Source organism: Lissotriton helveticus, chromosome 1_2, assembly GCF_964261635.1.
Source record: "Lissotriton helveticus chromosome 1_2, aLisHel1.1, whole genome shotgun sequence".
Taxonomy (NCBI): domain Eukaryota; kingdom Metazoa; phylum Chordata; class Amphibia; order Caudata; family Salamandridae; genus Lissotriton; species Lissotriton helveticus.
The window spans coordinates 251,306,271-251,331,594 of NC_136058.1; the positions used below are offsets into that span (position 1 = coordinate 251,306,271).

General features: G+C 44.8%; 1 protein-coding gene across 2 annotated transcripts in view; it reads right to left on the reverse strand.

Annotated features, from left to right (window-relative positions):
* Nucleotides 1-25,324, reverse strand: part of LOC144800500 (vitamin D3 hydroxylase-associated protein-like) — a 344,212-nt gene that overhangs the window by 214,723 nt on the left and 104,165 nt on the right. For both annotated transcript variants that reach the window (XM_078671684.1, XM_078671685.1), the window contains exon 5: nt 3,790-3,996. In XM_078671684.1, the coding sequence (XP_078527810.1) occupies nt 3,790-3,996 (207 nt within the window). The remainder of the gene's footprint in view (nt 1-3,789; nt 3,997-25,324) is intronic.

Genomic DNA, 25,324 nt, shown 5'->3' on the forward strand with positions numbered 1-25,324 from the left:
GGACCCAGCACAAAACAGGGTGGGATCACAGTGCTGTGAAAAACACACTGACTGGTTTGTAACCCGATCATCAATACCGCTCACCCACATTCTAGCCATGCACACTCTCACATAACACAGAAATACCAAAATCTGGACACAAATATTCAGTAAATTGTAACTGGGAAGTTCCCTGCTTCTCGATTTTCAGAAAAGGCTCTCATTAGCCTCCTGGGTAGTTATAGACGGGCAGACCCTGGCATCACACTTCCGTTATGAGACCACCCCGATGTTGCACCTATTACGGTCCCATAACTACTGAATAGGAGTATTGAGAGTATAAGGAACTGCAAAAGGTGCAACACCATCCTTTTTGTATGACGAAAGTGTGAGGTCGGGGTCTACATACCTACAGCTACCTATGATGCTAAATAATAGATAGCTTTTTCTGAGCATTGAGACACCATGAAGATTCCGATTACAAAACACTGAAAACCGATATCCACAAAGGGGCATTAATGTGTTATACGACCCTTAGGTAAGAAGTGGGAAGGTATAGATAACCTAGTTTAACTTATTGCAGATGATATGTACCTCATACAGAATGACCCCTTTTAGGACACTCTCAACATCACAGTCTCATATTAATTATTTAAAGAACAATCTTGTCTCAAAGCACCCTTGCAGTGGTGCCAGCCGGCCTACGGGCGTCTGCCGCTGGGGCCACCACTACTTCCAGCGGCTGCTCTGCCATGATATCAGCAATATCCACCCCTGAGGCCCATTACCTGCTATCCCTCCTTCACCTTCCGAGAAAGAAGTGCCCTGCTGAGGCAGTCAACTGATGGAGCAGACAATCCAAGACGGATGCGCCGGGGTTATCTGCGGGGCCAGGCCAGTCAGAGATGAGCCCTGGCTTCATTTTTCTTAATCTAAAGACAAAGTACACACAGGGCAGGGGGATGATGAGGTGACCTGGGAGCACCCTCTGTGAGGAGGAGGCGATGAGGAGACACTGTTTGTAGCAGCCACAGGGCCGCAAGCTGGTAATGTAAATGTAAATGTAAATGTAGTGTACTTGTATAGCGCACGAATCGACCCCAGCTGGGGTATCTCGGCGCTTGTACGAATACCGCTGTCGAACCCTTCCTGGTTTTTCCCTGTGAAGTGACCACTCCTGGGCACCCCCGAGGTGAAGCCAGACATCCTAGCGTTGTTGGGGCCGTTGTGGAGATTAAGCAAGCTATTGCCCAGAGTTGCAGAGTGGGACCCATGATTAGAATAGGCACCGAGGCGAGAATTATCAGGTCCGAGGAAATTGAGCCCAAGACCCGCCGAGGCGGGAATTGAACCCTGGTCCCGGGCTAGACCTCTGCATCAGGGTCTGCCGCTCTAACCATTGAGCCACACTTCTCTAAACCAATGCAGCTCAGCCTCGGAGGACCAACAGCCCATGGATGGACGCTGCCGCCGACGCCTGCCCAGCCGGGCACTGGGCACAGCTCCTCTCTCATCTCAGCTGCCTGTCTTCCTCCTCCCCGCCTCTTTCTGGGTTCCTCTGGTGACGGACGTTCGGCGGGTTCTGTCGCGACGTTGCCGATGCCTCTGTGCTTTCTCTGGATGGCCACGGATGAGCCAGGCTGGGGCTCTCTCCTCTTGACCCTCCTGATTCTATTGCCACTGCATTTCACTACCGCTGGCCTGCCTGCCTCGCTGGAGGCCTTGGCGGGGTGGGAACTGCGGTGCTGCTCTCCTGGATTTTCTGAGCCTGTCTGTTTCCATCCCTGCCAGTGAGGCACACCCTCTAGCTCGGACTCTGCGGCGTACCGTTCTCTAGACTGCTGCCCTGGAGTCTGTGTCGATCTCCCTCCAACCTGGAAGGATGGATTGGACACTGTTGCCACCGCTGCTCGGGACCTGTGCACAGGGACGGCACGGCTGTGCTTCGGAGACAGACTGCCCCCCTTTTTCCGTCTGGCTCCTTTCCCCTTCTTGTTCTTCCTCCGTTGGTTCGGCTCCCTGGTTTTCTTTGGACTTGGCCCTCGTAACTTTTAGACTGGAAACACGTGTGCGCCCCGCCATTTTGGGACCGTCTCCTGTTGTCACTCTTGTCCTTGGTCCACCATCTTGCGAAACAGCAGACATTCTACTGCCCTCCCTTGGTGCTGTGACTGCGTCCCCCCTCTGACCCCACTCAATGGAACTCTGCTCTCCTGGTTTTTTGGGTCTTGACCTGCGAAAATCTACTATTTGTATATATATATATCAGTTTTATAGACTTTATTTCGAAGTTTTCCTTCATAAAAGACATAACATACATAAAAATTTATCAAAAGCAAAAAGAAGAGAATGATATTAATCAAAGTCAAAAGCAAAATTTAAAAAGCATAAACCTTAATATAAGCAAATAACCACTTAATAAATTTTTTCCTTTAGCAGTTATCAACAAAAAAAATTATACCAACAATATATGTATATAGAGATAACTCTAACCACTAGTATATATAGTAGACCTTTGTACTCTCTACCATTCCTATGTGACTCTTAGAGTTTATCCATTCGTATCTCTTCCTTGAGTGACTTTACAACTTGAACATTTGCAAAAAAAAAATCTGTTTGTATATCTTCCTTGTGTGACTCTACAACTTGTACATTTGCAATTTTTCTGTTTGTATCTTTTATGTAACTCATGTAATCCTAAATCCTTATGTATCGCAACTGGTTCTTATGTAAAACGCTCTGACACCTTCGGGTAATGTTCGCACTATATAAAATCGCATTAAATAAAATTAAATTAAAATAAATAGAATGCATGTGTAGCATGGCTATGAGCCTCATCAATAAATAACAGCTACCGAATGGGACCCTGGTGTGCCTGATGAAAGCTGGATGACTTCAGTGACACATTAAAGCTGAAACATGTTGACCTTTAGACATGGAAGCCAGTAAGCTTCCCTTACAAATCCTGCTGCAGTTTTTAATCTGTCAAGGTTGACCTAACAATAAACAGTGATAACCTGGGAATCACCAGTAGGCAATTTTAACTCCTTTCCAGGTCCTGACATTGAGTTTTTTTTATAGTTACAGCAAAGTTCTCACCCCAGAAATGGGAATGAGCTAGTACAGTATTTACCATCGTGCCAGGGGAGGACTCGATGATAAATTATGACATATAGAAATATGTGGGCGAGAGTCCCTAAAAATATGAGTGTTTTCCCTTCAGTGTCGGATATTAGGTATTTTAGGAGGGTCCCTTTCAGTTTCATGGAGTTTGAAAAAGAGACTACAATGGAACAAGTGTTCTCTTTCAACATGGTAAAGCATTGATTTGCACCAAAACAGGGTCCGTGTGCCGTACTGTCGCCGATGTTCCAGGAGGCTAAATACTAAATAAAAATGCACAGGAAGGCAGCACTGTTCGAGGAGGGTAAAGATGTCAAACATATATTGTCACGTCCTGTCTCATGTCCTTCTACTACAATGCGAATACAGTAATTTGTCACTCAAGCAACAATGGCAAAACCTAGTGGCATCTTTAATTTTTAATTTGCATCTCTTTACCACAAAACTTCACGAAATCTCATTGCATGTTTCTTTGCTCTCTTTGGAGATGAGAATCAGCCAGAAAAGTTCAGCAGAGAGTTCATGGATACTCTGAAGTAATATTTCTGTGCAAAAAATGTGCATTGAACATAGCAATATTATCTTTAGCTGTTTAATAATCACTTTGAGATTTTTGAGACACAAATAAAAAAATTCTGGAAAATTGAATCCGGCGCATTCATACAATGTTTAGGTTTGATTGCATACCTCAGTCTTGTTACTGTCGGTTTTAACCCACAAATTCCACAGTAACTTGAAGGAATCCGGATGCTGCCAGCAATATCAGAGCCAAACCCCAGTAATGATCCTCCGCCTCCAATCAGAGCACCTTCTCCTCCAGTAGAGCCACCGGTGGTCTTTGTGTGGTCCCGGGGGTTGACTGTCTGACCGTTAATAGGGTTACTGCATTCAAAGCTGAGTAAAAGCATAGAAACACGTTATTTGAAGAAACACATGTAAATCTGAGTTGTAATAACTTTGCGGCATATTATCAAGACTGGCGTTAAAATTATGGCCGTTTTAGCAGCAAAAAACTGCCGCTAAAACGGCGAAAATGGGCTTGATAATATGCTCTATGGAATTCCAATTGAAGCCCATGTTAGATGTCCTTCACATTTAACATGGGCTTCAATTGAAATTCCATAGAGCATATTATCAAGCCCATTGTCACCATTTTAGCAGCAGTTTTCTGCCGCTAAAATGGCGATAATTTTATCGCCTGTCTTGATAATATGCCCCCTTATTTAAAGTTTTTACAGATGCTATACTGCTGCTAAACTGTTAATGATGTCATCATTTTGGCTCAATTTAACATGCTGGGAAACCCATCTTTATAGAGGACTAGCAGCCCGTCCCGACGTTGTCCGGGAGCAATCATGGCTCAGGGCCCCCGCCCGCCCTGACGTTGTGCAGTATTATGCCTCTATGTTTAGTTTGTACGCTTTTGTAACCTGCCCACGTCTCTACCCACGTCACTTTTTGCTCCTGTAATGCCCCGTTTGGTACCTTCTCCCGATTGTCATTTTAGCTTTAAGCTGACCGCTCCACTTTGTACGCTTTTGTAACCTGCACACGTTTCTTTTTCCGTTTGGTACCTGTGGCTCGCTCAGCGCTCATCTCCGCCACCGCTCCACCCTCACGTTTGCTTTGCTCACTGCTTACTTGGCGCCCTGCCTCATCCGCCGCTCACCGCTCCTCCCCGCCGCCGCTCCTCACTGCCTGCCCGCCGATCCTCACCGCATGTCCCCCGCTCATGTCCGCTGCTCCTCCGCTCATCACTGCTCCTCCCCGTGCTGATTTCCGCCGCTCCTCGTCACTGCTCCTCCCCGCGCTAATCTCTGCTGCTCCTCGCGCTCGTGTACGCCGCTCCTGATGTAAGCACGCACGTCGCGGCCGGCGCTACTCTGAAGGGACTACTTTTTTTTAACTTATATTTTTTAAATAACTTATTTATTTTTAATTTATATAGCCTAAGTCCATCTGCACACCCTGAGGACCCTCCGAAAGCCTTGCGGAGTTTGGCCCATTGGAGGTAGACCTCTAACTATGGAAAAGGGGAAGGGGAAGCAAAAACTGGTAAATGCTCCCCTGGCCATGGGAGAGGACTCCCATGGCCAGGAGAGCATTTTTTTTTATGTAAAAAAAGAAAATCCTGCTTCAGGGGAAAAAACTGTTTGGTGCAGGGCTCAGCTATAATAAAGGACCCTTGAACCAAATTGCAAAAAGCATTAACCGCTCTGAAAACGGTTCCTGACAATGCTTTAGGAAATGACCTCTTGCTTGGCAGTCATTTCCAAATATGGCGGATGGTACCTCTGTAAGGGCGATAGAGCAATTTACTCCATTGTCCTGGCAGAGAAATGGTCTGTCTGCCATATGATACATCTGGCCATTAGTTCTGAAACTAGGTGACACCCTACCTCATGCTTCCTCACCGAAACACTGCCTTGAGTAATTATACAATACAAGGAGCACAAATGTTCACCTCTTCAAGGTGGGCTTCTTTAACACTCAGTAAAGAAGCCTCCCTGAACACTGACCACTAGCCTGGTAACCAGAACCTCTCTTCTTTTCCACTCTCACTGTTGTGCATTAATCTGGAATCACTCCATGTTCTCTACCTAAATGCATGCTGTGTCTCCTTATTGTCATGGACCACAATCCCTAGTTAGGTCTGCACCATGGAAATTCCAACTTAATGCCTAAATACAAACAGGGTGTAAGGAATCTGCAGGCAAGGTAACAAGTTTGAAATACTGTGGAGCATTGTTCCCTATTGCTTTTACCTTGCTTGCATCGCAAATAATTGAGGTTCCGCTAAACATTTAAAGAGAAACTATTCTTAATTCCCTTTGCAAGGTGTTCGGAAACATTTCAAATTGTTAAGAAGATTGCGGCTGATGTCAACTCTTGTTCTTCAATATCCCAAACGCCTCTTTTGCGTCAGTATACTACCTTTCATGTGTGCCTTACACCAACAGACTGCTCTTGAGGTCCATGTCAGCCCTATAATCTCTGGATGGTGTCTCCCATCAGCACAGAATTCTTGGATTAGTTTGCAATAGTTGATACTACAGCAAAAGTCAAGTAACCACATCCAAGAAGAATTTTAACAACTTTTTATTAACCCAGTAAAACTATGATATAATAAAGTACATTCTGTACAGGCTGCATAAAATATATAATAGGTAGGACATGGCTAATAAACAACCCTAGATGTCCCTTTGCACCTGGTAGAGGACATCCACAGCCCCAAGAGGTTCTTCAACCACATCTGAACTCTTGTTTCACAGCTCGGTGATCTAGTGATTTGGCACACATCTGTTTTGACCTAAATGTCAAAAACACAGTCTTACTTTTATCTAATAATTTGGGGCAGGTTCAGATATGCAAGTATACAGGGTGGAGCTAGCTGCTGTGCAAGATAGCTGGATGTGATTTTCTCCACCAACCACAGGGAAATGCTAGTGGCATGGCCAAGCAAGATGGCCAACTAGACGCTCTTAGTGGAGCGCCCACAAGAGAAATCATGTTCCTGCCAGAATATAAAGCCCTTGGAGGGGTGTTGAAATCGGCACCTAACCCCCTAATCGTTTACTGAGCTGCTGGGCGTCCCCTGAGACGTCGAGAACCATTGGGGAAACCAAGATCACTGTGAGCCCATCTGCCTGATTCCGGCTGCGAGGAAGAGAAGCCTGAGTGCGGGTGCCACAGACCCTGAGTTCCCTGGGTGGGAGTTGCTGCCCTGGGGTAAAGGGGATGCAAGAGGTCCACCTATTTTAGGACTTTTCCATCGCTCGTTGGTGGCGCCCCAGCTGGGGCCTACAGGGGCTGCTGTGATTGCTGCCTTGATGCACTGAGTTCAAGTTCAAGTTCAGAGATTTATATAGCGCACTACTCACCCAGAGGGTCTCAAGGCGCTTGGGGAGGGGGGTGCTTTTACTTATCGAATATCCAAGTTTTTAGTTGCTTTCTGAAGGAGAGGTGGTTCTGATTAAGGCAGAGGTGGGTGGGGAGAGAATTCCAGGTCTTGGCCGCTAAGTAGGAGAAGGATCTGCCCCCCATGGTGGATCTGTGGATGCGCGGAATTGCTGCGAGGGCTTGATTGGACGATCGTAGTTGGCGGGTGGGGGTGTAGAAGGACAGTCGCGTGTTGAGGCATTCGGGTCCTAGGTTGTAGAGGGCTTTGTGTGCGTGGGTGAGGAGACGAAACATAATTCTCTTGTTGGCGCGGAGCCAGTGGAGGTCTTTCAGGTGATCGAAAATGTGAGCTTGACCAGGGATATCCAGTATGAGTCTGGCTGCGGCGTTTTGGATGCGTTGGAGTTTTTTCTGTAATTTGGCTGTGGTTCCTGCGTAAAGGGTGTTTCCGTAATCCAGTCGGCTTGTGACCAGTGCGTGGGTGACCGCCTTTCTTGTTTCGGAGGGGATCCAACGGAAGACTTTTTTGAGCATGCGTAGGATGTTGAAGCAGGATCAAGAGACGGCGTTGGCTTGTCTGGTCATCGAGAGGGAGGAGTCCAGGATGAAGCCCAGGTTACGTGCGTGATCCGTAGGAATGGGTGTGGTTCCCAGGGCCGGTGGCCACCAAGAGTCGTCCGAGGCAGAGGGGGATGAACCTAAGATGAGGACTTCCGTTTTGTCCGAGTTCAGTTTTAGACGGCTGTTCTTCATCCATTCGGCTACTTCTTTCATTCCTTCGTGTAAGTTGGTTTTGGCGGTGTTTGGGTCTTTGGTGAGAGAGAGGATCAGCTGGGTGTCGTCTGTGTAGGAGATGATGTTGAGATTGTGTTGGCGTGCGATGGATGCGAGGGGGCTCATGTATACGTTGAAGAGGGTGGGACTGAGTGATGATCCTTGTCCCAGTCCCTGAGTGAGTAGAGTTGGCAATTGAGGGGGTGGCGACGGTGGGCCTGTGGATTATTCGACGTTGGAACAGTGAAGGGCACCCCAGGGCTGGATTACCTGTCAGGTGGACAGGGGGCCTGGTCAGGGTGCCAAAACACTGAAGGGACCCGCTGCTGACCAGAGCCTGAAAGTTGCCCCTGAGGAGAGCCCAAGTGGGGATTGCTGGTGACTGCGCACATCACCGAGGGGGACATTGAGTGGGCTGCCTAGGGCTGATGGCTGTTGTCAGCTGTGTCAACTCCTGATTAAAGGGCGGGTGCAGCTGAGGAATGTAATGACTGGGCTGAAGGCACCCATGGCTGCCTGTAGGGACTTCGTAAAGAGGGTTATTCCAGGGGAGCCGCAATGCGAGCTTGGGACGTTGCCCCATAGACGCAGAAACCAAGCTGGTGTGACATCCAATCTTTGAGGCCTCTTGGAGAGGGTGACCTAGATATGTAACATGGCTGTCCACCCAAGAGGTTTCCTTATATGGTGACAACGCCCTGGTCTATTTGAGACAACCAGAATATTCTATACCCATACTCCTGAATGTTCGGGAAAGTATTGGGACTCTGGCAGTTAAAAAAATGTGAATCTGTTCCCACAGGCTGAAGGGCTACCAGATGTAGGACTATCCTTTCAGACTAACAGTTTAAGATCCTTGCAGTGCTTTAAATGGAAAACTAGAAGTGTAGGTAGTCTGTAGCAGAGTACCTGCTTGTTTCTGAGAAGTGCTGGTATTTATTTATATTTATTTATTTATTGGTATATTTGTATAGCACTTCACTGTCACCCCAAGGGCATCCTGGCGCTTGAGATCACTATCAGCAACAGGACTACAACTTACACTGCCCTAGGGAACAAGTGGGTCTTCAGCGCTTTTTTAAATGGTAGAAGGTCCTTTTGACCTCGTAAAGGAAGTGGCAGAGAATTCCAGAGTTTAGCCGCTGCGACACTAAACGAGCGTCCGCCCATCCTCACTCTATGGAATCTCGGTACCACCACCAGCCACGCAGAAGAGGAGCGCAAGCAGCGCGTGGAGGAATACCAGGAAAACATATTCTGCAGTGGGACCGGGCCCTGTCCGTGCAAAGCCTTAAACACCAGACAGGCAGCTTTTTACTGAACCCGTAGATGGACCGGCAACCAATGTAAGTCCCGGAGAGCAGCGGTGGAAGAGCTGAGATTAGGGCGAGAGAGAGCCAGCTTGGCCGCCATATTCTGCACCCGTTGCAATTTACAAAGCAACGTTTTAGGGGCTTCAAGGAGTAGTGCGTTACAATAGTCTAAACGACTTAAGATGGTCCCACGCACTACTTCTGGTCTAGACTGTTCAGGTAAAAGGGGCAAAACTTTGCGGAGCATGCGCAGCAGCATCATGCACGTAGCCGTGATCTTATTTACATGCATATCCAGCTGCAAGTTAGGCCCAAAAGTAACCCCCAAATTACGTGCAGACTCAGCGGCTGACACTGTCTCAGAAAAGGTCGAGGGTCAAAAATTGTCAGGGAGTGAACAGTAAAGCACCTCCGTTTTTTTACTATTAAACTGAAGGGAGTTTGATCGGAGCCAGTCAGCTGTAGCCGACATACAGCGATGGAATGTTTCCAACGGGACCGAGTTATTACCTTCCAGGGAAAAGACCAATTGGGTATCATCAGCATAATTAAATGCTGAGATACCGAAAGATTTGATCAGATGGACCAGAGGGCGAAGGTAAAGGTTGAAGAGTACTCTTCAATAAAAAGTATTACGTCGCTCTTGAGAAGTACCGGTACTCTCCCTCTCAAAAAACAAAGTGCTAGTACTCCATACCGGGCAGTACTGGCCCATTTAAAGCACTGGATACTTGGGGATCAAAGTGGCTCACACAGAGCAGGTATTCTAGGACCTTGATGTCGATATCGTGTTGGAGTGGTTGTGGGAAGTGGTCCGGTTATGGACGGACCTCTCACTTTGCTTGATGGGTAGATTTGCTCTAGTAAAAATGGTCACATCCTGGCAGTGCCTTTACAGCTTTCAAGGTACTTTTTATGAGATTCACTGGCATTATTTTACAGAAAAAAAAGACTGAAGCCAGTTGGACTGGCCACACTCAAGAGGACCTGGGAAAAGGGGGGGTTAAAAGTCCCAAACGTGGTGGCACACCTCCAGCATGCTATTCACTGGCTAGACCCTGATGACAATTGGGAGAAAGAGCTAATGTGAGGCTTCTACGGCGTGATATCACTGGCTTTCTTGCTGATGAGGGGAGTGAGCACACCATATCTCATATGTCATGTGTGTAGGACTTACGAGATATCAGTTACAAGAGGGATATGTGGAGCCCCGGATGCCCCAGATATGTTGCAATGATCCCTGTAGCCATTCCTCAAGATAACTGGGGCTATGTCAGTACAAAAATGCAAAGATGGGGATTGCAACATTCTGGCCAAGTTTGTCACAAGAGAGGAGGTCATTGTCTCCTTTGCACTGGAGCATGGTCAATACCTTCATTACGCAAAGATCCCCACCATGGCATGCAAGCTCTTGCTGTGCTTCCCAAAGGTGCAGCTGCACTCCCAAACACGGACTGTGCTCCAGCCATGGCGGAGGGGTGACAACTTATACTCAACATCTATTGAGCATTGGCGATAATTTCCCAGTAATGCCACTCCGAATACACACGAAATGGGAAGAAGTGCAGAGAGAGTCCATGACTACTAGTGACTAGGAACAAGTGCATGAAGGGGTGAGGATGGGTAATACTAATGCCCAGTTTAAATTTATACAGTACAACTATATACCTGAGACCTACCTATCCCCGAGAATGCTGTATACTATATTCAACACCCGTGCGGCTAGCTGCACCCGGTGTAGGGAACACGAGGCAAGCTTCCTACACGTAGTCTGGAAGTGTCCTTCGCTAGCGCTCTACTGGAGGGAGGTAATAGAACAACTCAATAGGACCATTGGCAGGGCAGTCTAACACACACATAATAAGGTCGGCTTCCCTCTCCTGAAAACAGGCAAGTTAGCAGGAAATTCATATTACTCGGTCTGATGTTGGAAAAACCCTGCATTGCTGTATATTGGTTGGCGACGGATCCCCTAAGATATGGGGACTCGCTTAGGGATATGTCTGAGTGGGCAGTGACGGTGGTATGAATGAAGCACATCAAAAAAGACAAAAAAAGCTGAGGATGATTTCAGGGCATGGTAGCCATGCTGTCTGACCTGAGGGAACCTCTGGCCATTAGCCCCCGCAGAGTGTACAGAAGTGGTGGAAGTTTGGCTATCGATCAGCAGGGTAAGGGGGACGACTCAGAAGTCTGGGAGCCCATCTGAGGCTCGCTGTTTAGTTCCCAGAGATTGGGAATGTGTGCGTCCTCACAAGTGAGCCCAGCCAACTCAAGAAACACTAACTGGACAAAATGTGGACTGGGGAAAGAGAAGTGGGTAGGGACGGGCCAACACCCTAGGGAATATAATGTTTGATTGTCATTTGTGAATACTGTCAAGACCAGAGGGAGTGGGGATGTTGGGAAACTTTTTTTGATTTAATTGTAGGACAATTTATGACTGTGAGCAATTGCTATGATATTTGTATGTCTATGTGATATATGTTCTTACAAACCTTAATAAAACCAATATAGAATAAAAAACACAGGGAAATGCTGTAGCCACCAAAGCTGCATCCCAGGATGACAAGGACACTGAAACAGCTATGAAGAAGACAAACAATCTTGACAGCAGTGCTTCTACATTGGAGACACGTGGCGAACTGAACACAGAGCAGTGAGATGTGATACTGAGCCTCTTGCATCTGCTCGGAACAATTATCTAGCGTGACCATCCACGTTGAGGTCTAATTATCAGCGTGACAGTCAGGAGAGTCTCAGGACCCAACTGAGCCAACAACCTAATTTTAACATTGCTGTCTGAATTTTGGTACTATGCCACTCGTTCATAGGCAGTGACAGAGGAAAGTGAGCATTTCTGGAAGCATGGCTTAACAGGCAACACAGGGCACAGTTGAGGCATTATACCTTTCAATGGGTATGCTATAATGCAAATTCAATGTAACTCACCTTCTGAAATATGCACATTCTGAGCCGTTACTTTCCGTGTGGCTACAGGGCACCTGGCAGACAAAATACTTGCAAGTGTGGTGTCTTGTCTTTTGAGAATATATCTTCTGTATGTCTTGGTAATCATATACTCCGTTGTGCTACTTAAGAATAATCTACCCCACAGTGGGACTATCATTAACATTGAGTCATCGGAATCTCAATTCTCTCATGTCATAATCAAAACCCACCAGTCAACTTCTTTGTTCTTTGTGAGAAATTGGGTTGTTGGTTGACTGGGGTGTGCGCCCTGGTCAAGCAATAGCCGCAATAATTTGCGGAGTACACCACAAAAGTTACTAAATTAACCTATGGTTAACCCTGGGTAGCTTGGAACAAAAAGCAGTCAGGTTTAACTTAGAAGCAATGTGTAAATATTTATGCAGCACACAAACAGTAATAAAGTGAAAACACAAAACAAAACTTTCCATACCAATTTACAAAATAGAGTAAATTTTAATACGTTTTTTGACACCAAAACGACAAAAATCAATTCAGTAGAACAGGAGTTATGAATTTTTTATGTTTTAAGGGAAATCCAGAGTGTAGAAGATCAAAGCACCCACCGTGGACATCTAGTCGCGTGAGACTAGGTCGAAGTCAGATGTTTAGGCCAACTGCAATGGAGTGCGGTTCGGATACAAAAAGTGGATTGGGTCTGGTCAGTGCTTACCTTCGTACATAAAAACATTCTTGAAGACAAATGTCTGAGAAAGTAAAGTTCAATGGGGCAAAGGTTCATATAGGATGCAGGGCGTTTCATCATCGGATGGCTCTGGCTCGAAACTGTGGCTTAGAATTCTACATTCAGTCTTAGTCACCGAAATAAAACTCGAAAAACTTCAGCTAGACGGAGCAGAGTGCCATAGCCAAAGACAGTTCCATGAGCTCAGATACCCCTGTGGTGAAAGACTGCTGAAGCAGATTTGCTGCTGTGGAGAAGAATATATCAAGAGAAGTTGAAAAGTCAATCCAACTGGAGATGCACCTCAGGTGGATGGGAAAGCAAGTTAGTCCTGGTCGTCTCCTGGTTCTCAGAGAACTTTTAGGCAAAATTTTGTATAAGTCCTCAGTTTTGGAAATTGCCCATCTGGGTACCTTTAGCACCAGAGACAAGGGTCCAGGACTAGTAGGACACTTCTTGGGGGTTCAGAACTCACTCAGGCTGGGTCCAGGTGCAGGTTCAAGATGGAAGGAGCCTTTGGAACAGGAGGCCAGAAAACTAGCCCTTGACTACGTCTGGTAGTCCTGGATGCAGATGAAGATGCAGGGCTGGCCTCTGAGGGTTCAAGGCAGGCTCCAGGCAATGAAGCCGTCTCACAGGTACAGCAGCAGCCTGGCAAAGTGCACAGTAGGTCACAGCTGTTGGCAGTCCTCTGAGAGTGCTTACACTGGTCCAGTAGTGAATTGAGGCCTAGGTCTAAAGGTCCTATTTGTATGCTCTGGTGCCCTTCTTTTGAAAGGCGGTAGAAGCTTCTGGAAAGGTTCTTTGAAGTGCATGGAATTTACTGACTCTCTTGCCCTGGCTTCAATCTGACTGCAGTGACAATACAGGGTTGTTAAGCCCTTTGTATGAAGGCATAGCACCGGCTACTCTGGTGTAAAGAGGGCTGTGCTCAGCTCCACCTCCATCCTGCCAGAAGATGTCCCATTCAGGCACACTTAATCCCTCTAATATGTGACTGTCTGGGAGGAATTCACAAAGTCTTCCAGTTACACCCAGTCATGTGACCTAGTCAGCCTAAAGGCCCAAAAGAAATAAGGGTAGGAAAATGGCAACTTTCTAAAAGTTTCAAAAACTGTAATTAACTATCTGAATTTACTTTTAAAGTGGGTTTATTATCACAATTTCATAGGTGCCAAACATGATATATCTACCTGTACCCAATTAGAAATTAAATCTTATCAAATGTATTAAGGAATCCCCAATGTGTTCCTACAATAGGGTTTTGCCGTACACTGGTGATAAACTAATTTGGGAGTTTGTAACTACCAGAACAAGTAAAACCTAAAACTCCTTGTCCAACCTTTTAGTTACATAGTGCCCTTCTCTATGACCTACCTGGGGCCTACCTTAGGGGTGACTTATATGTAATAAAAAGGGGAGTCTAAGACTTAGCAAGGGGGTTTAAATGCCAAGTCGACATTGCAGTGTAACACTGCATTTTGACAGCAATTATAGTCTTGGGACATGTTTTAAAGGGCTACTTAAGTGGGCACAAACAATGCTGCAGGCCCACTGGTAGCATTTTATTTACAGGCCCTTGGTGTATGATATACTACTCTACAAGGGACGTTTAAGTTCATTAAATATGCCAATTAGGTTTATGCCAATCAAACCATGTTTAGGGAAATGAACAGAAGCACTTTAGCACTGGTGAGTGGCGGTAAAGTGCACAGAGTCCAAAGGCCAACAAAAAAGAAATTCAGCAAATATTGGAGGAAAGTAGGCAAATAGTTTGGGGGATGACGACCCTAAGGCTGACAGGTCGTACATTCTTTTTACTGAGGTATTATCCAGTAACAAATAGACCACTAAACTTCCAACTCCACCATAACAGAGGAAATGCTGGATGCCACTATGAAGGAAATAATTGCAAATTGACACCACAATTCAAACCTTTGATGCAATAATGGTAACAATTTTAAGAGATCGTCCAGTGTGGCTCCCAGGATAAGTGTCTAGACTCCTCCAACTGCGGAAGTGCAGAGGCAACTGAATTGCCAACCAATTGGGGCAGTGAGATATGGCAACTTGAGCAGGAAGGTGCAAACTTAAAAAAACTGTTCATAGCTGATAATCTTTGCCCATATGGGATCTCAGACGAACTTTAAAAGGGAGACATGTCTGTTTTCAGAGCAATTGTACTCCTTGTCTTCTGCATCCGACCTTTCCAGGCTACTTTTGAGAAACCCCACATCATCTGACAACCAGAGACTCACCATAGATGTGTTCTGTGCCTTCATTACTCTTGGGAGATATTGCAGGAATTGAAAAATCAGTAATGGACCTTTATACACAACAATCTTTGTATTCATAACATAACAGACTGTTTGTACAAAACATCTCTGAAGAGGAAACAGTTATTGGCCTTCAGGTCGTGGTTCAAAACCAACAATATCAAATTTTGCCTAAAAGACCTGGGGGCAGATTTATGAAGACCTTGCGCCGCCGGTGCGTCATTTTTAACAGGGGAAAAAGTGACGCACCGGCGGCGCAAGGCCTTCATAAATCTGCCCCCTGGTATTAATGATTATGATGGTGGAAGGCAAACCCAAGGAATACAGGGACCTGGAAGACCTCACAGACTTTCTGATTCACGCCCTACTTGCATTAATGGAAAATATGCTTGTAGAACACAGGGACCCAGGAGTAGAAATTAAACACATTCTAAAAAGGTAGGCATCTAGGCAGGATAGGTCCTGAGAAGAGTAGAGGAAGCTTTGTCCCGAAAAGTCCTCATCACCACTGCAAAACCAAGGTTAAAAGCTTTGGTGGTTTATTACCTCTTCCATATGTATGTAGAGTTGTTTTTTTGATAGTACTGCTAGATACATATATTACTATCTCCATTATTAGGTAGATGGTCTTTATTTGTTGTACCTAGAACCTGTTTGGACCTCTTGTTTTATATACTGTTGGTCAACATTATATGACAGCAAAGTCCCACTGATTTGCTAATCAACGTTGAGCATTGTACATTTCCTAGTTCGTTTGTTAATAAGGATGATAACTAGCTGCTACCCCAGTATTGACATACTACTCTCCTTCTTTTGGAATATTTGCTGATTAATCTGTCCTCGGTTACAATAATCCTGACTGAATGGCTTAACAAATTACACTATGGTGGATTATGGGAAAAGCGTTAGCCTGCAACTAAAGGTTTTTTTTGTTTTCATTGGCTTGCCTTAGCCTCTAATCTTTATCTCAGTGATGCAACAAATGTCCCCATACACAGAAGTACTGGTAACACAGGATACACAGGGCACACTTGTAACACACCTGGAAGATATCCCAAGGGTGTTTGTATCCTTCCACAAAATGCATTATGACACTACGCATGCCGATGCATCTCTGCTGGTTTCTAGGTTCTTGAAATTACTGTGCCTTCTAACCTCCAATGAAGATAGGAGGTATCATTTGAATGGTGAAATTACCATGGTTGAGGTGGTGATTTTAGACTTACCCAGCTGCGGCTGCTTGTGAGTGGTGGACTGGGCTTGGTCAAGGTTTGGGGGGCACATTAGAGGTACAAAATTGGAACTAGATTATGCACTGTTCCCTCCAGCAAATGTGTTAACCTCCAGAGTTATCTTAGCAGTATTATTATTCCCTGAGATTTAGTTTGCACACAAAGAACTCACAAAACATCTGCTTTGTGGGCGATGCACGCTACTCCACTACATATTAGAATACTGTTAAAAACAATTTCACAACTTTCCATAAGAAAATATTTTTTTGTGGTACAATGGTACCACTCAACCCTTCTCTAAACCAGCTGCCTAGCTCACAAGTGGCAAAATACTCGCACCTTCACAACACTCTGTGTCACACATTCCACCTCACAGTCTACACATACTTATGTATGCAACACTCACATAATAAATACCTCACACCCACATACCACACGCGTGTCACGAGCACATACATTGGCTCTGCAGCTTTCTCTTCCTGCCAAAATACATATCTTTGGATCTCTGAAAGTGATGTTTCATAAGGAATCATTAATTCACTGTCATGTGCATTGTCGGTGTAAACTTCACCCTACTAGTGCCTCATCTGGGTATGTACTATTTATCCCAGAAATAAGAAACAGGGAGAAGCTGCCGTTATGTTGATTTCTAATAAGGGGTGCGCACACGGGGTGTAAAGGGGACCATACAACACAATTTACATGCCCCCTGACATCATTTGATTTGTTTTTTGTTATTGATTTAGCGAGTGCAGGACAGTGGCACAAAATGGCAGAGTGCTTTACAAAAGGGCTGCAAAGCAAAATAGCACAGTGGAATAAACAATTTACATTTTCCTGCAGGGTTAGCAATACATGCACAGGTGGGTGAGAAACAGTTAGCATTGGAAAAGAGATAACTTTATAAGATTAACTTGAATACTCCAAAAGGGCTATTCTTAATCTTAAATCTTAGTCACCGGCCTATCCTTGCACTCTTTTCCTCTTGGCTTTTAGCGACTATGCCAATAGGGAAGCTAAGGTCAGTGAGCCCGAGACAGCAAGGACATAAATAAATTAATTCCCTTAATCGCCTTGCTTAGATAAATGATAGGCCTGACACGCTCCAGATGCAGAATAATGTATTGCACGCAGCCCGCGAGGTAGGAGTTATAAAGGGAAGCCGGGGACACCATATATACATAGTTGTGGTAAGGTAAAAGAAATGCCAGCTGGGCACGGAGGTTGAATTCCTTCGTTGTCATTGATTTTATGGTTTTCTCTTTTACCACATTTACATTACACTGCAACTCTATTATGTCCAACGTGCAGCACACCTGCCGTACCAGTGTCTCAGGAGTACTCGTGGCTATGTTACTTTTTTAAGCTCGCATAATACAGCGCCCATAAATCATGCCCAAACATCTAGCAAATGCTCAAAGGCTAGTGGGGCATATTATCAAGTGATTTATCTCCGCTTTTTTGGCTTTAAAAGCCAAGAAAGCGGAGATAAAATTATCTCCCTATCAGCAACAGGGTGCTAACACGCAAATTGGCATGTTAGCACCCTTTTTCTCTATGCTTCCCCCAAAGGGGGCGTTCCAGAGAAAAATTTCCAGGGGAAATTTTGTTAAGCGACATTTCTCCTATTATCAAGGATTTCGCTAACCCTGTTAGTGATAAACTGCGGTTAGCACTGCTTTTTATACACCTGGGGGCATATTACCAAGCAACAGCGATAATTATCGCTATTGCTTGGTTAGAGACAAAGGGGCATATTACCAACAACTAGCGATAATTTTTGTCTCTTAGGGGCATATTACCAACGATTAGCGATATTTAACGCTAACGAGGCTTAGCAACGAATTTTTTAACGCTAAGCATCGCCGGAAATTATCGCAGAGATAACTTGCTATTAGCAAGGTTTATCTCAGAGGTGATAAAAATCCTCACGCTAACGGCCAAATGAGAGATTATCACTGGAAAACCAACGATAATCTCTCGAAGTTTGGAGTTAGCTTGATGATAGGGGCTCACAATCTTAGCCATGATATCCACCTTCCATAGGATATCATGGCTAAGTCAGGAAAATAGCAGGTGTAAAAAAAGCAGTGCTAACCGCGGTTAGCACTGCTTTTTTATCACTAACTGGGTTAGCGGAATCCTTGATAATAGGAGAAATGTTGCTTAACAACATTTCTCCTATTATTTTTCTCTGGAACGCCCCCTTTGCATCTCATTAGAGATGCAAGGGGAAGCGTAGAGAAAAGGGTGCTAACATGCGAATTTGCGTGTTAGCACCCTGTTGCTGATAGGGAGATAATTTTATCTCCGCTTTCTTGGCTTTTAAAGCCAAAAAAGTGGAGATAAATCCCTTGATAATATGCCCCTAACTTGTTTAGAGACAAAAATTATCGCCGCACATCGGCGATTTTTATCGCAGATAAACCTTGCTATTAGCAAGGTTTATCGCAAATGCGATAAAAAACGGCCGCAATGCATGAATATCGCTGAAAAGTCAGCGATATTCATGCATTATCGAGCAAATGCTCTTAGCCATGTTATCCACCTCCCATTGGATAACATGGTGAAGAACTGCTCAGGGCAGGTGTTAGCTTTTGGAGATATTCGCGCTTAGCGCGAATATCTCCAAAAGTTGGTAATAGGAGATAGCGATGTTAGCGACTGTTTCCAGTCGCTAACATCTTGGCACGCCCACTTTGCATGTCATTAGTGATAAATATCACTGACATGCAAAGCGGGGCCCAAGATGGTCGCTATCTCCTATTAGCTGTCACTAACTGGTGTTAGCGACAGCTTGGTAATAGGGAGATAATTTTATCTCCGCTTTCTTGCCTTTTAAAGCCAAAAAAGCGGAGATAAACCCCCTTGATAATATGCCCCAAAATTTTACCGCTGAGCTGCGGCGAATTTTACCGCAGATAAACCTTGGTATTACCAAGGTTTATCGCAAATGCGATAAAAAACGGCCGCAATGCATGAATATCGCTGAAAATCAGCGATATTCATGCATTACCGAGCTAATGCCCTTAGCCATGTTATCCACCTCCCATTGGATAACATGGCTAAGAACTGCTCATGGCAGGTGTTAGCTTTTGGAGATATTCCCGCTCAGCGCGAATATCTCCAAAAGTTGGTAATAGGAGATAGCGATGTTAACATCTTGGCACACCTACTTTGCATGTCATTAGTGATAAATATCACTGACATGCAAAGTGGGGCCCAAGATGGTCGCTATCTCCTACTAGCTGTCGCTAACTTGTGTTAGCGGCAGCTAGGTAATAGGGAGATAATTTTATCTCCGCTTTCTTGGCTTTTAAAGCCAAAAAAGCAGAGATAAACCCCCTTGATAATATGCCCCCTGGTATTTTCCTGACTTAGCCATGATATCCTATGGAAGGTGAATATCATGGCTAAGTTTGTGAGCCCCTATCATCAATCTAACGCCAAACTTCGAGAGATTATCGTTGGTTTTCCAGGGATAATCTCTCATTTGGCAGTTAGCACGAGGATTTTTATCACTTCTGCGATAAACCTTGCTAATAGCAAGTTATCTCTGCAATAATTTCCGGCGATGCTTAGCGTTAAAAAATTAGTTGCTAAGCATCGTTAGCGATAAATATCGCTAATCGTTGGTAATATGCCCCAGTGTTTCTTCACCCACCACAAACGTTGCTCGTGCCTGTACAACATTCAAGCAGTTATTTTTTCCAAAGTTCTTAACGACTTGCCAGTTAGACCTTCCTCTGATCCTGACACAGCAGTCTCTCAATATACAGAATGGCTAGACACTGCAGTCTCTTAGTCCCAGCAAAAAAGTTCATGCCCAATGGAGCAACACATCAGCCCCATGGTTCACGTCTGAGCAAAGCTGTTGCAGATAGGGAACGAGATAACTAATTACAATACTATGGAAACATTCAAATACAAGCTACACCTAGCTAGCCATAAAACTCTTATGGCCCAGGAAAAGGCCACACTTTTTACCAAGAATATAGAAGAAGACAACAATTCTTCCAAACAATTATTCCTAACTGTCACCATGTTGACGAAGGATTCCCCAAATATTCCTGCCCTATCAACCAATCCTTTTGTAACTCTCTGGCCACCTTTTTTATGCTAAAAATGAATAAATGTAGGGGTATATTATCAAGGGGTTTTATCTCCGCTTTTTTGGCTTTAAAAGCCAAGAAAGCGGAGATAAAATTATCTCCCTATTACCAAGCTGTCGCTAACACCAGTTAGCGACAGCTAATAGGAGATAGTGACCATCATGGGCTCCACTTTGCATGTCAGTGATATTTATCACTAATGATATGCAAAGTGGGCGTGCCAAGATGTTAGCGACTGGAAACAGTCGCTAACATCGCTATCTCCCATTACCAACTTTTGGAGATATTTGCGCTAAGGGCGAATATCTCCAAAAGCTAAGACCTGCCCTGAGCAGTTCTTAGCCATGTTATCCAATGGGAGGTGGATAACATGGCTAAGAGCATTTGCTCGATAATGCATGAATATCGCTGACTTTTCAGCGATATTCATGCATTGCGGGCGTTTTTTATCGCATTTGCGATAAACCTTGGTAATACCAAGGTTTATCTGCGATAAAAATCGCCGATGTGCGGCGATAATTTTTGTCTCTAAACAAGTTAGAGACAAAAATTATCGCTAGTTGTTGATAATATACCCCGTACCTCTTCTATTTACCTCTTCTACCTCCCCTACTTGCAGAGAGTGGCCTTCCTTGCTTCAGGCCAACCAGAATTGCTGTAACAAGTTCACCTTACCTTCCGTAGAAATGGTCACCAATTTACAGAGTTTACATCTTCCGGCTCCCCTGCTGACCCCAGAGGACATCACCCCTCTGTGCTTCCCTTGCTAAAACAGGCCTCCTTGGATCCTAAATATCTGATCAACTACTATTTCTTGTCTACCTTTGCCTGCAAAAACTATCAAAACATTAATAACCACTTGGACGCCAGTTTGGATTCCATAGTGGCCATAGCACATAGACTGTCCTGTTTAGAGCTACCAACGAGATCAGGCAGGCGCTCGATCATGGAGGGGGAGTTGCCCTCATCCTGCTTGATCTCTCAGCAACTTTTGACACTGTCAGTCACCGGCGGCTGATGGACTGATTATCTAAAATAGGTATTTGTTGCGCAGGCTGGGATCTGCTGCAATCTTTTCTCTCTGGTCGGGAGACTTTGGTGCAGATCGACAAGCTTGTCACTCATTCTTACTCCCTCCCCTGCGGGGTCCCTAAGGGGTCATCGCTTAGTCCGCCACTTTTCAATCTCTACCTGTTATACCTGCTGCTCAGCCAGCATGACTGGGCGTGTGGTATCTTGGTGTCTGGTGATGCTATAGAATGTTGGATAACTGAGAGAGTCATTTGGAGAATGGGCTGAGCAGCAAGAAGGCCGCTCCTGGTGGGGCTCTTCATAATATCTACTTAAATAAACATCTAACATAATTTACCCTGGACTACTGGACGTCTTTTCGACTACTACATATTTTGGAGATGATTTGCTAAAGGAAAACCGTTGTGTGTAAGCTGAACCATAGTAACTTATAGAGAGAAACTAAGAACCCAGAGAGAAACTTAGAAACATGGAAGTGCATCAAGAGAACTGTTGAGGATTTCAGGAGAAGTTTATGAGTTTGGAGCCTGCAGAGATCCCTTTGCCCTGGAGATCGCCCCACCAGTGTTCTGTAACTCCCAACAACCTTCACTCCAGGGCATCGGTTCAGGCGTCCATGTTGGGACTCTTCTAGCTGAACGAAACCATTTCTCGCTGCTGTCTCAATAATATTGAATTGGCGGATTTATTGTGCTCGAACTACTTACACCAGAGTACAGTGAAATGGAGTTTGTCTGCTAGAAAGAAAGCACTCCCAGCAGCCAATTATCTCAGAAGAAAGAACTCAGTAGCACTTAGACGCCTGCAAACATCTTAAATGGAACTAAGAGTTTCAAAGCATTGGTACACATGCAAGATAAAGTACAGGAGAGATTTTCAAGGGAAACAAGAGTTTGATGGGCAGCTGTGAAGGTGCTGGTGATGCCAGCTATGAATTTGTGGGGTGTTGGTGCTGTTCTGCTAAGCGTTCTTCCACCGCGTAACCCTGCAGTGTAAAAGAGTCAAGGAGTTAGACATTGACACCCCTTCAGGTGTCGTTTTGCTTGCAGCCTTCGGCTGTAATCTTAATAGTTTCTGTGATCAACCGGACTCACTTAAAAAAAATAAGAATAGGAAGGCACTCACCTCAACTGTTTTACCTGGTACCCCAGGTCTCCATGGCGGCTAGAGTGAGTCCAGACATCGAGAGCATATGGAGTGGTGAGGAGCCCTGTAACTTGATGCCGTGCAGCACGTACATGCCTGGAGCCACCCATTGTGCTCCTGGTGTATGTGCTGCCATCTTTCTGCTGGTGGCAGTCGCAGATACTTATTACGCTTGGCAGTCATTTTTGCTCCGACTCCCTGTAACGCTCTTCTGAAGCGGAGTAACGATCAAGATCACGGTGTTAACATGTGGTAACAGTGTTGTCATGGAGTTCCGGTGAGGGCTGCACTTCCATGTGTCCTGTTGATGGGTTTTCTTTCCACTTTTGTTGTTTAACGGTATTGGAGGAGGAACCACTCGTGTGCTCGGATAGTGTTGGAGCACACTCTGGAATCATCAAAACAATTTCTATCCCAGCCACAGTCAATGCAATAGACTTCCATACTTCATGCTGATTCGGTTTTGGGTTATGACTGTAGTGCTTTAGATTGTTCTTATGCGTATGTGGTACATGGGAAATTGGATCGCTGAGTTCTCAGTTATGTATGAGGTGTGGACGGATTCTGCATGCCTGTTGTATGAGATCTAAAGGTGATCTTTAGATTTTCTGGGGACTATTCATGAACTCATTATGCATCTGTGGTATTAATGAATTGTCGCATTAATGGCATATTGGGTACCCTATATTGTATTTCTGCCACAGTGTTGTTGCTGGGGTGAGACATGTACATACTTGGGCCAAGGTGTGAGGGTTCTTATATGTGGGTCCTAAAGTCCTGAGGTGAGACTTGGTTCCGGTCCTTATGTGCTATCTAAGTTTTTAGTGTTCCACCCTCCCTACGGGGTAAGGGCAAAAAGCAGTGGGTAAGCCAAGGATTTACGCTTTTCCTAAGCCAACTGATGTGTGATTGAAGATTTATTTTAGTTTTCCACCAATCCTACGGGGTAAGGTTGAAGGGCAGGGTTTAAGCCAAATGACTGGTGTTTGTAGTCTGGAGTTTTTGTTCCACCCTCCCTACGGGGTAAGGGTGAAGGGCAGGTGTAAGCCAAATGACTTGTGTTTGTAGTCTGGAGTTTTTGTTCCACCCTTCCTGCGGGTTAAGGGTGAAGGGCAGGGTTAAGCTAAATGACTTTTGTTTGTAGGTTGGAGTTTTTGTTCCACTCTTCCTACGGGTTAAGAGTGAAGGGCAGGGTTTAAGCCAAATTACTTCTTCATTTGCTACTGCGCCTCGATTTGTTGATTCCCCGTGTGCTGCTTTTTTTGTCAGCCTGGCCAGCTGGCATGTTGTGGCCTTAGGGGTTTGGTAGAGGATTTGTGGTGTGGTAGAGTGTAGGTTCTTTTATCGTTGGAAGGGGAGAGGATGAGAGTATTCTTATTATATGCCTATCTTTATTTTCTTTATTTGCTGAGGTAACATGTATGATCCTTTGCACTTAATATGTGATGACATGTTGCTTATTCAGTTATGCATCATTTGTGCAATGTTTTCCACCTGTTATTTCCATGCACCTTTATTGAATCTCATTCGCTATATTGTAAACATGCATGAGTTTCTAATGTTATTCTTTGTAAAGAAGGGAGATGTGTTATACCTTCTCCTCAGCCAGTGTGACTGGCTGTGGAATTTTGGATGAGTGAGAGAGTCAGTTGGAGAATGGGCTGAGCAGCGGGAAGGCTGCTCCTGGTGGGGCTCTTCATAACATTTACTTAAAATAAGCATCTTGCATAATTTTCCCTGGACTACAGGGCGTCTTTTCAACTACTTCACTACCTTACCCCCCTGGCTGAGCTAATACAATCTTTCAGCTTCTCCTTAGCCTCTTATGCAGACAGCACTCAAATTGTCATCTCCTTAGCTAATGATGTGTCAGGCACAGGCCTAAAATTCTGCAACTATATGCAGGCAGTTAACGGTTGGATGGGCAGGAACTGTTTAAAACTGAATTCAGACACAATTGAAGTGATTCTTTATGGTGCCTAATCTGGTCCACGACCCGTTGGCCTCAGGATATGGGTTCCTTTACTACACCTGTCAGAAAGGCATGCAATCTTGAATTTCTTATTGATGAGAAACTGCTACACCGATCGAATCAACGCAGTGACATCCTCTGCCTTTCTCATGCTTAGAACTGCAAGAAAGATACTTCCTTACATTCATGTTCATCTCAAGAAAACTTTGGTCACGCCATTAGTGATGATGAAATTAGACTACTGTAATAGCCTCTTCATCAGTGCTCACAAATACATCCTAAATAAATTGCAAACCTTGCAGAATACCACAGCTAGACTAGGCTTGTACTTTCTTCGGCATGAGAGCATGGAGCTGATGTCAGTAGGTGAAGAGATCTTAAGTTAGAGCTGTGTGTTATCCAAAAGGTTCAAAGTAAAAATTGAAGCAAGCTAGAGTCAAACCTGAATTCCAAGGAACACCCTGTGCTGTGGGGGTCTAGAGTGAGTGAGTTTCATCTGTTGGGACTGATTAGTCAGACAAGCAATTACCCAATTGTGGACAGTGCTGTTGATACCCATACAGTCTCTTAGAATATAAATCAAAATAACATGTTTGACAATATAAAATGTGGTGGATGAATCCAGTAGAACAAAGAAATAATTGTTGCTTGGTGACGTAAACAATGCTGTTTTGGTGCTGCAATTTTGCTAAAGCCAGATAGTAAGCTATCAGATTTCAGACCATAGTAGCAGAAAACCAGTGCACTTCACATTTTGTGGATGCTACCTCTCACCTGAAACTGATAAAG